The sequence below is a fragment of the Pelodiscus sinensis genome, chromosome 17 (genome assembly GCF_049634645.1).
Source record: "Pelodiscus sinensis isolate JC-2024 chromosome 17, ASM4963464v1, whole genome shotgun sequence".
NCBI lineage: Eukaryota > Metazoa > Chordata > Testudines > Trionychidae > Pelodiscus > Pelodiscus sinensis.
In genome coordinates, this window is record NC_134727.1 from 4,174,012 (window position 1) to 4,188,629 (window position 14,618).

Genomic DNA, 14,618 nt, shown 5'->3' on the forward strand with positions numbered 1-14,618 from the left:
CTGATTCTTTTAAATATGCTGACCATGTTTCTTTTAATATGTCAAATATTATTTGGACTAAAAAAACACTAATTCTTAATAAAAAATGGTGTAATTGTCAGAGTAACTGATTTCACCTTTGTGCTGTATTCATTTAAAATTAAATGAAAGTTAAATGGATTTTACAATACTTAGCATGTTCTTATGCAAATCATAGGTTTGTAGTCCACTTACTTCAGTCTTTGTAATAATATCGGAGATGTCCTTTGCCTAGAAAAATAAGGTCCCTCCTTCAGCTGTTTTGCATGTACTGAAGCTATGCAAAGCTGTACACTATATTGAGCAAGTACAATCCTGCCAAAGTTCTTTTGAAATTTGTTTCTAAAATAACAAAAATCTGTGCAGTACAAGCTACTGTTTCGTATCCAGCTTGAATCAGTTGCATGGAATTGACATCCCGCATTTGGGTTTCATTTTCCTACAAAGTGATATTTACACATTGAGCTTTGAAATCTCTCTGGATTTTAATTGTTTTAATTTATTACTGAAATTAAACCAAACCTTCATATGGTACCTATAATCAACAGCAGCTGCACTTTTTCACTGGTTTATATAAAACAACCAGAACACTCTCTGAGGGGAGTAATGTTGTTGTTTTGTTTCTCTGAAAAGTATACTAATAAAGGCTCGACACCTTTATTAAGGAAAATGTTTAATTTATGGCCTCTTTCAGTTCCAAATGTGCCTTTTCTAAAATACAGCTGTGAAACACAAAATGTGTATTTGTAGCCTTTTGATTGTATTTTGGATCTGAACTGAAATATGTTTTAAAATATGAGCTGAATGAGAAATTCCTGCTTGCTCTTGGCGGTAATTGAGAGTCTGTAGTAGTATGTAGGCATGTTACAGTTGGATTTATTGGGATAAAGCACATGTCCATATTTTAGGTGGATATGATAAAACTAAATGTGGACATCACATTTATCATGTTAACTACTACGTGTAGCAAAGTTGAATGAAAAAGGTATTCTGGGCAAAATATTTCCAAGTACTTGTACTCTACAGGTGGCTTTCAAAAGTGAAAGCTTGGTGCATTTCAGTCACACCAAAGAGATGCTGCAATTCCTTCCTCCTTAAAAAGGAACATTTTTTTCTTAATGAAAGTTAATTGAGTTTCATTGTGTGTAACATCCGTGACAATCAACAAACTCTAATTTGTCTAGTTTTATTTCACAGTAGATCCATAGGACACAACAGCATGTTTTATTGTTATTGGCCCATTAATATACACCTCCGGTGTGTTGCAGCTGTGTGCTTTGTCACCCAAGATGTGTACTAATGGACCATAAACAATATCAATGTCTAATAGTGCTATTGGAGAAATGGTGGTCGGACCTAGCTTCCATTCTAGCACTTTATTTTAACCTCTTTTGCTTGAAAAATAGTTTTGACCTAATAAATACCACAACTACCTTTCAAGCAGTGAAGAATTCTCATTAAGCCTGAACAGAATTAATCTACTATGTGGTTTCAAGTGCAAGTTAGTAACTTTAAAAAAAAATGTTACTAACATTTGTGTTTTAGCGCCAAAATAACTTTTCTTCCTCCTCAAACTTTTTATGTAGTCCAACCTTCAGGAAGACTCATGCTGCCCAGGGTTATGATTGAGTTAAAATATTTAAAACTTATAGATAGTTTGGATCCTACTTGTATTGAGATAAATAGCAGTTTTTTGCCTCTGACTTTAGTGGTAGCAGGATTGCATGCTGGATGCAAGAGCATCTTCCCTGAGCTGCATTTTTCAGTATAGATAACATGGCCTTGAAGAGACATTACTGCAGGGATTTATCAGATAATCAATTCATGTCTGGAAAGCGCTCTCTCCGCTATAATGGCTAGAAATTTATTTGTTTAAAATGAGCTGTAGATCTTGCAGAAGATGAAGACACTAGCTTGGTGGTGTACCCGTCTGAGGTTGCAAGGTGGGGTGCCATAAAAAGACTGGCTGCTGTTTTTTTCTTTGGAATTCAAAACTTAAAATATCAGGCTGTCAGATTTTTAGGGTTTTATTTCTTTGACAAGTGGAGTGCATTGTAGCTTTTGAATAATACAAGTGTTTTTGAGAATAAGACATGAAAACTTCAGGAAAGAGCCTTTTTAAATGACGCTTATGATGACTTTTTCTTTTTCTACCCATTGAAATCTCATTACTCTACCAAATTTGAAAACATAGATAACTTCGGACACTGACTTGTCCCAATTTTCATAGGTTCATATTTTTGAAATCATCATTATTTGTAAACTAGGCATGAGTTTCCGTCATTCAAGCTGATGCATGGAAGATGGCGATGTTAGTTTCATCCACTCATTTCACTCTGATTTTAATCATCGAATGATCTCTTCATCACTCTTAGGGTTGCCAGGTGTCCGGAATTGACCCGCACAGTCCGGTATTTTTGGCTCCTGTCTGGTAAAAAAAAATTCAGAAAATACCGGACATCTGAAATGTCCAGTATTTTCTGAACCCCCCCCCCCCGGCCAGGGGTCAGAAATACCAGACTGTCTGGGTCAATACCGGACACCTGGCAACCCTACACGCACTCAGCAATTGGGCCCAGTTCTTTCCCCCTGCCCTCCTCCCCGCACGCCGCTTACCTGGTTCTGCAGGGGAGCTGTCTGGCCCGGAGAGGGAAGGAGGAAGCTTTTTTTCGAGCTCAGTTTTAAAATGTGTTAATGTGTTAGTGCCATTGAGAGTAACAAAAGTGGCACTGACTCCTTACCCATGGAAGGGGCTTCAAAATTAATTCGTACTTAATTTCAGTGCTTTTATGTACAAGACAACGCAAGGAATTTGGACTAGAAATTAAGCATTTGCACATTTATTGAGCTCATGCTATTAAAATGTAATTTATTTAGGTAGCAAAAACATCTAACTGTTGTTCTCCAGAACATAAAATAACCAAGGCAAGTGTTCTAGTTTATTTCAGGCAGGATAATTATTTTATTTATTGCCAGGAGATGGCAGTAAGAGATAAATTTACACAATTTAGTTTTTGGGCTAACTTGGTGTGAACTTTTGTAGTATATAAGTCCTGTCACTTCTGTCCATTTGGAATTATTTCTCTACGTTTGACATTCTGAAGGAAGATACATTTCACACCCTGTTTGAAAGACCGGCACTTGATTACATTGCTCAGAAGTGTTAAGAAAATCAATGCCTGCTCTTAACTTTCTTCAAGTATATGATTGGATAATTACTGGATTAACTTGAATTATACATGTTAGTTTAAGGTTAGTCGTAAAGTTACTAGCACCCCTATATCTCAAACAGAAAAATGCAATGTTCAGATTAAACCTTTATCTTTTTATTGGGCTAATTTATAAAATACTGCCTTTTTTCTTAAACATTCATTCAGGAGAGAAATTCTGACCCATATCTGGTCCTGCTTGCATGTAAGTTTGGTCCCCACCCCCCACCATAACGTTTGAAGTCAATGTAAGTGTTGTTCTGCAGGGAAAAACATTTTAAAAATGTACCTGCTTGATCTCTAACCTAGAAGTGTCCCCATTAACTTGTTTCAATCTCTTGTTCTTATGTGATAGTCATTGGTCACTTGCACTGTGCATGTAGCTGCCTTGCATGATTTTCTATTCACCCACCTGTTAGTATTTGTTCTCATGGGTGAATGCAATATGGTTGCCTGGTGATTGAAGGGCTGTCATGTTTAAAAGAGCAGGTAGCTTTTGTGGTAAACTTTATTAACCAGGCTTTGAAAAAACCCACTTGTCAGTGACAAGTTGGAAACGTTCTCATCTATTTCTTCAGTCTCCTAAGCCTTCATTTAAAAAGAAGTTCTAGTTCTTGCAGCTGTGTAGCAAGCACCCTTGTGGCAGAAGGGAAAGATAAAATTTCTGTAGTTAACTGGAGTTTTGGAGTTGTGGGCTGACAAATACAGACTTTGCAGATCTAAAAAAAAAAGCTAATTATGTGGGCACCAGAATATTGTAGCTCATTTTACAAATGAGTTCTAGAAGTGAGAGTACCTCCTAGTCCAGTCCAGCAGTTAAATGTACGCTTATGTTGTAAATTATATTTAGTTCCTTCAGTACACTAGGTTATGCTCTTTGTGATCGATTACAAAGAATGTTCTTTAGACTTGAGTTTTTACAGTTAATCCCAAAGTTTGTATTTAGTGATGTGGCAGGGTGTAATACAACTAAATTATCAGCTAAACTGTGCTAGAACACTTACATTGTATATGGATTTGTTACTTGTCTAATCATTTATCTAAATACTCTCATTGTTAGGTACATTCACATTTTTAGCTTGTATTTTTGTTGAATTACAGGAATAGAGTAAACTAAGCAAGTCATTTGAAGAGGCAGGTGGGTGGGCGAGTTGGAGTTGGGGCTATGTATTGGCTCTTGAGATGAGAATGATACAGCAGAATGGGAGTTTGGGAACTTCTGTTTATACCGTTACCTCTACATTCCACTACAATGTTACATTATTGGGGTAAAAGGATTAATTGCCATATCCAGTGCTTCATTCACTTTTGGAGCTTGAATGCTAATGTAACAGGGATTTTATTTGTCCTTTGTCAAATGTGTGATCGGTTTGTCCTATGTATTGGGGGTGATTAGTATCCTGCATTGAGAATGTGGCATTGCATTAATTTTTTGGACACTAGATGTAGTTGTTGTTCTGTATAAGTACTGTTAAGACTGTTGATCTGAGCTTAAGTTAAAAAGTTGACTTAAGCAGTGGTGTTGAGCATTTTTCTACTGAAATCTTTTTTAAAAAAATTTACAAGTATTTTAAATGTTCCCCAAGACACAAGTGTATTTTCCCTTTTCTCCTCCACCCTCACAACCTCAAAATCTGAAAACTGCCCCATCGGTACAGCTTTATTGCCTTCTTTTATTTTTAGCCTTTGAAGGTGTTCTGTTTGCCACAAATTGATACATTTGACAGCACTAATCAAATAATCAGTTCTTTTAAAGTAACTGAAAATGACCACTTCATGACTTAATGTTCTCAAAAAACTAATGAAATAAGAGCACAATCAAGTGAGAGAAGGATCTTTTGGCAAAATTGTCCCGAAGAAAAGCAGAATGTAGAACATTAGAAGTGCAATATATGCTAGAATTAGTGGAATTGTCACATGGATTTGTTGAGAACAAATCATGTCAAACCAGCCTTACTGCTTTCTTTGACAGAGTTACTGACCTAGACGATGGAGGAGAATCAGGCATGCTATCTTGACACATTCTTTTGACACATTCCCACATGAGTGTCATAAGCAAGCTAGGAAAATGTACTCTAAATTACAATACCAATAGGTAGGTGTACAATCGCTTGAAAGACTATAATCAGAGAGTAGTTATCACTGGTTCATATCTAGTGGGGTATTACTATGGCATCACTCCTGCGTCCAGTACCATTCTGTATTTCTGTTAATGACTTTTTGGGGAATGGAGTGGAGCATATGCTTATAAAATTTGTGGATGCACTAGGCTGGGAGGGTTGCAAGCACTTTTCAGGACAAAGTCAGAATTCAAAAAGACCTATGCTAATTGAAGAATTTATCTGAAATCAACCAGCGAAAATTTAATGAAGACAAGTACAAAGTACTGTACTTACAGAAAAATAAAGTGCACCTAGAGAATAAAATAGAAAATAGGGCATTATTGGCTAGGTGGTAGTATTGCTAGAAAGGATCTGGGGGGGTATAGTGAATCGCAACTTGAATGTGAGCCACCAGGGTGGCGTAGTTGTGAAAAAGGCCAATAGCATTCTGTGGTATTAACAGGAGTGTCATGTGTGTGACACAAGAGGTGATTATCCTGCTCTACTTAGCACTAGGGAGTCCTTGGCTGGAGTACTGTGTCCGGGTCTGGGGATGATGCTTTAGGAAATATGTGGATAAATTGGAGGAAGCCCAAAGGTGGGTAACAAAAATGGTAAAAGGTTTGGAAAACTTGACCTATGCGGAAGAGTGGGAAAATGAGGTGTTTTTAATCTGGATAGGTGATATTGGGGGGGGGGGGGGGGGGGGTCTTAACGTCTGCAGATTTGTAAACCTCTGTTTTAAAGAAGATGGTGATGAATCATTCTGCATGTCCAGGGAAGGTGGGTCAAAAAGTAATAAATGTTAGATATTAAGAAAAACTTGTAGCAATTATTAAATTTTCTTCTGAGGATTCCATGTGAGGCTGTGGAATCCCCTCACTGGAAGTTTAAGAGCAGGTTGGACACACTGTGCCAAGCATGGCCCAAAGGTGTTAGTCTTGCCTCAGCTAACTGGCTGGGCTCAACTTCCGTTTGTTCCTTCCAGCCCTACAGTTCTGTGAGACTGTAATTTATATAGAAGGCCTAATTTGACATGGTTGTTGAAAAATGCATATTATTATCTGTAGGAAGTGCTGTTTGTTGCATGAATATCAATTAAAACTGCTTAATAGTCATTTACTCTGCAATTTCCTCTCTTCCCATCACCGTTCATTGATTTCCACAAAGCTTGCCTAATTAATATGCAATTCAGTTAAGGACTCTAAAAAACATTCTTAAATAGATCTGTCTTCCAAATTAATACTGTTTTCTTTGCTCTTCTGCACTGCTAGATCTAAACCAGACCATTAGGTACAGTAGCAAGAGAATAGAGTTGTCGTAGCTTTGACCCAGAAGTTTTTCTTTTATACTTGGCAAAAAACTCTTCAGGAGAATTTGCATCCTAATTTGAAATGCAACTCGAAATATACATCTTTGACCTTCTGTTTAAATTCTTTCTTACATGCATCTGACGAAGTGGATCTTTGCCCACGAAAGCTTATGCTCCAACACTTCAGTTAGTCTATAAGGTGCCACAGGACTCCTCGTCGCTTTCTTCCTTTATTCACCTTTAAATGAGCACAATCTGCTTATTATATAGTACTCTCAATTAGGGATGTTAATTTTCGAATCCTCAGCTAATCAAGTAGCTGATGGAATTTCAGCTACTTGATTAGTCAATGGAGGGGGTGCTTGCTGCGCCTCTGCCTTTTAAATGTACTCAGAGCCTTGCGGGCCATTTCCCCTACTGCACCTTTGCCTCCCCTACCTCCCTGTTGAGAGGCTGCAGAGGGGGCGGGAAGTGACTAGTGGAGTAGTGATTCGACTACGTGATAAGCCCAGGCTTATCGGTAAATCGACTAGTTGCTTACAGCTCTACTCTCAATAGAAGTTAATATTTAGACTAGAGATAAGATGTATAAAGGGATGCTTGTAGCACCTCATCTAAATAATCAAATACATGGACGGATTGGGTGCATCTTCACTGACTTGAGAGGAGTTTTAGCTGTGTACCGCTAATTAGCAAAAACACCTGAAAGTTTAACATTGTAGTCCACCTGTTCAATAAAAAGTACATTATCTAATGGTTTCTGAGACAGGTACAGAACAGTAATCTGTATCTGCCTGAGTAGATGGGCTAAATTCTGGACTTTTGTGTGTTTGGATTTAGGTAAACGATTCTAAAAAGCAGCTATTGCAATATGCCTCTCCCAGTAATCAGACCTTTCAAGCTAGAAACTAACATTCTTTGAATATATTTACATCTGCTGCAGTGTAAATTTACACCTGCAAGGGTAGTTAGAAAAGAACAACCTCCTGGAAGAATGTCTTCTCTCCGTTGCTGAACAAATGCATTAACTTCTTTGGGTAAGCCAGTGTTTAAGAAACTGAGATGGAAACTTGGAACTCCTGGGAACAGACCGAGAAATACAGAGCTAAATGGCTTTATGCTTTTTTGGGGGAAGGGGGCATAGCTTCTGGCATCTCTTGCAACCAACAAGGGAGGTCTGGTATAATTTTACTCGTTTGGTATAATTTTACTTTGCTTGTGAGTCTCTTGTGATTCGGTTGTCACACAGATGGCATCGTTAAAGTCGTTTCGACCCGGAAGTTTAGGTTTGTCGGAATCTGATGGTAAAGTGTGTGATTTAGTCATGGATCCTGTTAGGTATCTTCTTTGGTTTCATCCCCTTCCAGAATGGCTGCAGCCAGGGCTGAAACTCCTTTCTACACATGCACAGCTGTGAGTTTGTGTCAGATCTGTGGTGTATGTGTCTGCCCTCGACGTGGCTGGGGCCTGGGCCCAGAGCTGTCATGTCTCTCCCCCTTCCCACCCCCCCACGTACACTAAAATGACTGGAACTCTTCCCCCCCCCCCCCCGCCCCCAGTAACGAGGGCTGGAGTTGGAATTGTTCTCTCCCCTGTAGCAGCAGAAACTGTCAATTGTTCCCCGTCTAGCTTGGGCTCCGAGTCCCCCTGGTAGTTAGCTCTGGTCATTTTTAGTAAAAGCCATGGAGAGGTCGCCAGTTTCTGTGAACTTTTGTTTACTGCCTGTAACCTGTCCATGACTTGCACTAACAATAATCATGATGCAGTAGTAACGTTACTGATGGAGTGCCATTTTTGCCATCAGGAGCACTGGTGCAAACTTATTGTATCATGTGCAGCTGTTATTGTCCTGTATTTTAAATGTCATTCAGATGAATGGAGTAGGATAACTGATTCTCTTTTTACCTTTTCTTAATTTACAAGGACTTATCTACGCTGCAGCTTAAGTGGATGTAACTTATGTTACTCCAAGATGTGAAAAAACACCTGCCTGAATGATGCCAGTTGAATTGTCTTAAGCAGTGTCTCCGCTGCGCAATGTCAGAGGGAGACGCTCTCCTATACACCTAGGGTTCTGCCTTTTGTTGAGGTGGAGTAATTAGTCAACAGGAGAGTGCTCACTTCACATTGGCACTGCTGCAGTGCGGTAGTGAAGCCAAGGTCTCGTGTGGTCTCTTTAGTATACGGTTAAGAACCTTTAGCTTCTGAAGTAAGTTCAGTATGTTCTCAGCTTATGGTAACAGCTTAATGGAAGAGACTTGTTTAACCTTGACATTAAAAGATTTCTTTGCAGCATCCTTTCCAGTACATCATCTTACCACCTCCCAAAGATGTCTGCATTTGTTCAAGAGGGATCTGATCATATACTGTGTTCACTTGCTCTACATTGCCAGGGTAGGAGTTAATCATGAAAAGAAAGAATGGTAAGAGAAGAGAAATACGAAATGTTTCATTTGTTTTGCCATGTAGCAAACTGTAATGTTCTGAAGGAGTTCAGCCCATGGTTTGAAGTCTAGAAGCCACACAAAAATTGGACGAGTCATGCACTGTGTTTAATTCTGGTTTACTCTCATAGCCCTGCTTTCAGAGAGTATGCAAAAGATGCTGGAATAAAAAAATTAGAAACTTGCTCAAAATGTTGGTTCTTGTGTCAGTTTGAATTTAGTGCTTCTTTACTAGTCTTTGCATTTTCTTATCTAATTCCTAAGCTTTGATTTTCAGTGCAGTTGGAATGTTTTCCCTCAGGTTATTAGTACTTCAAGTTTGATTTATTAGATCATAATGTCTCTATTTTTTTGTGCAGTGTAAGGTACTTTGTCCATAACGATGCAGCACTAAACCTTTCTATAAAATAAATATTTGTGTTAGTCCTTCTCTAGTGCCTTAAGTAGAGCCATGTTATCTTTTTCCTGAGTGTACCACACAAGCGGAGATCATTTAGTGCTTTACTGTCAAGTCTGACGTTTTGATTGTTCTTGTTTTTTGTAGAGCAAGGCTTAGATCACATAGCAGAAAATATCCTTTCCTATCTTGATGCCAGATCACTCTGTGCAGCAGAGCTGGTGTGTAAGGAATGGCAGAGAGTCATCTCTGAGGGAATGCTATGGAAGAAATTGATTGAGAGAATGGTGCGCACCGATCCACTGTGGAAAGGGCTCTCTGAAAGAAGGGGTTGGTAAGTACCACTGCCATATGTAAATGATTTCACCCAACTTTGTAGGTTATCGCTAACAAGTATCCTTCATTCAGGGTTCTGCCAAAAGGCAAATGTATATGGTATTGCTGGTCCTCTTAAATCTTCCATGGAAAAGTGTGAGGGGTGGAGCGAGGGAGGGCATTACGATAGAAGGGCACATAAATTGTATTAAAAATCTGTTTAATGAGCTCCCTTTTTTCTTCAGATCTCTTGCTTGGTTTCCCTCACCATGCAACTTATTGAGTTTTTATGGTAAATTTTACTCTGCAAAGTCTCAGTGTAGCAGGTTTTTTAATATTTATCCATATTTCCTCTGAACTGTAATGTGTCATACTGAGTATAGAAAGCTACTACTCTGTATGCTTAAGTACTTTCTCAAATGACATCTTGCCACTTAAACTTTTGTGTAATGGCTAATAAGAAATCAAAATTTCATTTCTTTCTTAGTAATACTTGGTTCCAGATTTGGGAAAACTGTTTTTCCCCATCTTTTGCAAGTGTCTGACAGTATAGGGAGAGTTTCCTTAATGTGTTTTCCTCTCTCGCATCTTGATTTACTGCATGCTGTAATAGCATGCTTATGAAATTGCAGACTGACTCAAGAACTGGCCAAGGTGGGAAATCCAGCAATCTAAAAAAAGCTTGTCAGAATAGCAAATTCCTATTTATAGAACACAATGAAAGATAACTATTTTCTTCTTTGAACATTTTTAAAGTACAGTTGTTGTTGAGGTGTATAGCCTGTTAGATATTATTTTGTATATGGATTAAATGACTTTATAGTATCAATAGTAATGTTTGAAAATGGATCTCCATCATTTTAGTTTAGTGCAGAGTTATCCATCTAGCAGGGAGTTTTGGTTTAACATATCACAATGGGAAATATAACCTTTTTTTCTTCTTTGTTAGGGATCAGTACCTGTTTAAAAACAGACCCACAGATGGCCCCCCAAATTCATTTTACAGGTCATTATACCCAAAGATAATACAGGACATAGAGGTATGTTTTCTAACACAACTTTTGCTATGCAAATAACTTTTTAAAGTTAGTACATTTTCTTGATAGCTTGTTTATTACTCTGATCTTTTTCTGAACATGTTTTTAAATATAATGCATTATGTAATTGATTACACAGTTTCTAGCACTAATTCTGGTCTGTCAGGAAAATGAGGCAAACATGTATAGTAATTTATTGGCTACAAAATGAAGGTAACTTGTTAATGACAACATTGGAAGCATGCTTCTTTCTGAAAGGTTTCAGGACATTTCAAAAATTAACTGTGAAGTCTAACTTAACAGTATTATAATATTTAATGGTCCCTTGCGGCCCCAGATAATGACACGTGTTCTGAAGAACCAGATTTTCTATATAATTTCATTATCCTAAATTTTAAAAAGCCTAGATTTAAACTTTTAATATTAAACATTCAAATACCAAGATCTGTTGAATATTTTCATTCCTCCTTCCCCAATTTTCACCAACTCATGATAACAAATACAGCTTTCCTTACAAGGGGTGCCAAATGACTCTTAAGAGTTTATAGTATGGTTACAACAATAAAAAGTGTGTTTTAGGGGTAAAGAAGAGGCAGATACGACTTTGGTTTGACAATGTGATTTTGCTTACCTTGTGAAAGTTAAGGCTCGTTTACTTTTCAGCATATATTTGATAGATCAGGGTCATTGGTGTTCACTTAATAGAAGCAAAGCTTAGTCTTATTCCATTAGCTATGTATCCACCATAAAAATGTGTTACTTAGACCAAAAACTGCAGTGCATTTATTTCAGCCAGGTGATGGACATAAAAGTTATTCGTCCAAAATGTAATTAGTGAAGAACCACGTGTTTGGTTAAGGCAGATGTGAACTAATGGAATCATTCTGTTATGGCAAATGTGAGTTTGTGAAGCTGGCATTTCATGAACAAAATTATTCAAAGCTACAACCTGTCTGTAAAATGTAGCTGCCTCACAAATCAACTCTGACCCTCATTTTTAAATATATTTGTATAAGCTACTGTTAGCAAGTTAAATGGTATGTTTCAAGTATAGATCTGAACATAAAATTAGCTGTGATATTAGCACTTATTAGTTGTGCACCACACACCTTGACCTACTTGATCAAGCAGAGGGGCTTCCTTCTGGTACTGGTTAACTTTTGCTTTAGTGTGATTGGCACCTGGCTTAGGTTGTAGGCTTTCCTCGGTTGTTTCAGTTTTGTTTTTTGCTGGAGGCTGTCTCCTCCAGTAAGAGCCAGATCCTGTTCCTAATTGAAGTAGCAAAAATAGGAGGATTTGGGCCTTAAATCCTGTAAGTGATTATTCAAGTGGAGTCATCTTAAGATTTGAGCTCATGTACCGATTCATATTTGAGGTAGAGTGTACTCTAGTCAAACACCTAGGGGTGATAGAGATAAACACTGAGAACACATTTGGAAGTGTACTCTTTGTTGAGCTCCTGCTAACAGGCAAAGGAAGAGTTTCCTTCTCTCCACTCCCGCCTCTCCCCCCCCCAAAAAAAGATTGGGGTCTGTAAAGGAAGAAACTTTTGGAGTAGGTCTCTGGTGACCCTATTGGAGCAACCAGGTAAGGAGGAGAAACACTCCACTGCCTGTCTGCTTATCCATCACTCAACAAACAGGCCACTTTCAAATGTGATTTCAGGTTTGTCCCCATCTTCTCCCCCCTCCCCCAAATCAATTCAAGGGGTTCTGGTGTTTAGAGCACTGACACAAGATCCACCCTCACTTCTTCCAACTAAGATCTATACATGGGCCCAAATCTTGAGATGACTCCACTGATATAATCACTTAAAGAAATGCTGTTGGTTGCTCTTTACTAACATCCATTGAAATCTATGGAATGGTTTTTTATTTATATGTAATTTTTCTCTAGATTCATTCGATTTTAGTTGATAAATCAACAAAAGCAGTGTGAAAATACAGAGTGATTTGAGATGATTTCTGGTTGCCCCCTTAGCCTTGTTTTTATTACTTGCAACCTTTGTAAATCTTTGTTCATTGGTCGGAGTTAGAGAGATGAAAGTTTTTAAGCTGATTACCCTAACTGATGGGAAACGAAAGGCCATAAAAGTGCCCAAACCCTACACTGACATTTTTGATTAAAATTGTCATTTAACATTGGCTTTTCTCTGGGGCTCCCTAAGGTTTTGAAGAGGTGGTTAGGTTAGCACAGAAAGATACACCAAGGTCCAGGGACTGGCAGTCGAAGCTGCATAGTGTCAGACTTCAAAATAAGGAATACTGAGAGTCAAGGCAATTAACCATTGAAACAGCTTTCGTAGGGATTTTGACTTTATCTCCTGGACTCTCTAAATCAAGATTAGAGGTCTCTAAAAGAGATGCTCCACCTCAGTCAGAGAATATGGGCTTGCTGTAGAAATCGCTGGGTGGAATACTAAGGCATAATGTTTATTCAGGTGCTCAGTCTAGATGAAGGTAGTTGTCCTCTCTGGCTTTAAAATCTGAGGGAGTTGAGGGTGCGAGGTCTCGGCAGGAGGGTGAGCGGGATGGGGGTGGGAGGTGACTGAGGGGGTGGGGGTGCGAGTGCTCGGCGGGGGGGTGTGTGTGAGGGGGCTGGGGGTGCGAAGTCTCAGCTTGGGGGTATATTAGTGAGCATCTTCAAGAGATTATGCAGAAGACTGCTATCTGAACACCTTTCTCTCAAAAACCACACACACACACACACACACACACACACACACACACACACACTTGGTTTTAGGGGGCTATTCAGGGTCTGAAGAATTTTCTGTCTTTGCTGATTATTAAAAGCATTTGTTACTCTTACTTCAAACTTTGTTCTGTAATATCTGCCTACAATATTCTTTGTGAGATTTGTGATGCTTACCTTTCCACAGGCCTTCAGAATTCAGTATTCATATTTTTGGATCGCTACTTGTTTTCCTGTTGACTGTGTGGAGGCAGGAAAAGAGAATAAGGGAATTTGTATGCAGCCATCTTGGTCTTGTTAACAAGAGAGCAAGAGTCAGGCTAAGTCTGTGGCCTGACAACGCGAGATCTGTAATTAGACGCTGCCTTTGCCTCTCGCCTCCATACGGAGATAAGGATAGAACGCTGACTCTAGCAGGGACCTTGAGATAAGGAGCATCTGGGTGGAACTAAATAACTGTTAGCCATTGGTGTTTGTAATGGGAAGGAGACTAATTGTTATTGTTATTATATCTAATAGACAGTTTATAAACTGCTTCATAATTGCTTGTATTTGAAGATCTGCCTCGGGGGGGCTCCCCCCCGTCCGAACCAGTTTTTCCCTTGCTGCAACCCGTAATAAAACTGCCTCTGGCTACTTGTTGCTTACTAACTCAGAGTGAGGACAATGTTTTCTTCCACGCTGTCATGTTAGCTCTCAGAAGGCATATTTTTTATAAGTCATTTGCATAAAGACTACATTTAAGTATTACAAAATGTACATGTGGTGATTTAAGAAGTCCTCATTAGTCAGTATTTGACATTTAAGGTTCAGGGATAAACCAGACCCATTGTTAAACTATTTCTAAGGGGATTTCATTAATTTATGTAGCTGGTACTAAATTGGGTTGTAAATGAGGATAAGTGCAGTAGAAAAATGGTCTGTCTTGATTGGATTGACTAACAGAATTCAAAAAATAATCCAGAAGCCAAATTGAGGATGGATCAAAAGCTTGTTTAATTCTTTCCCTTGAGTTCTGTTAGCATTTGGGGTTGAAAGTCTATGCAGCCACAAAGTGATATTAGCTGGCAAGGTAATACAGCATATGATC

The 14,618-nt window shown here is 38.6% G+C and overlaps 1 protein-coding gene across 4 annotated transcripts in view; it reads left to right on the forward strand.

Moving 5' to 3' along the window:
* Nucleotides 1-14,618, forward strand: part of FBXW11 (F-box and WD repeat domain containing 11) — a 100,143-nt gene that overhangs the window by 64,357 nt on the left and 21,168 nt on the right. For all 4 annotated transcript variants that reach the window (XM_075900140.1, XM_075900141.1, XM_075900143.1 and 1 more), the window contains 2 exons: nt 9,630-9,816; nt 10,747-10,837. In XM_075900140.1, coding sequence (XP_075756255.1) covers nt 9,630-9,816; nt 10,747-10,837 — 278 coding nt within the window. The remainder of the gene's footprint in view (nt 1-9,629; nt 9,817-10,746; nt 10,838-14,618) is intronic.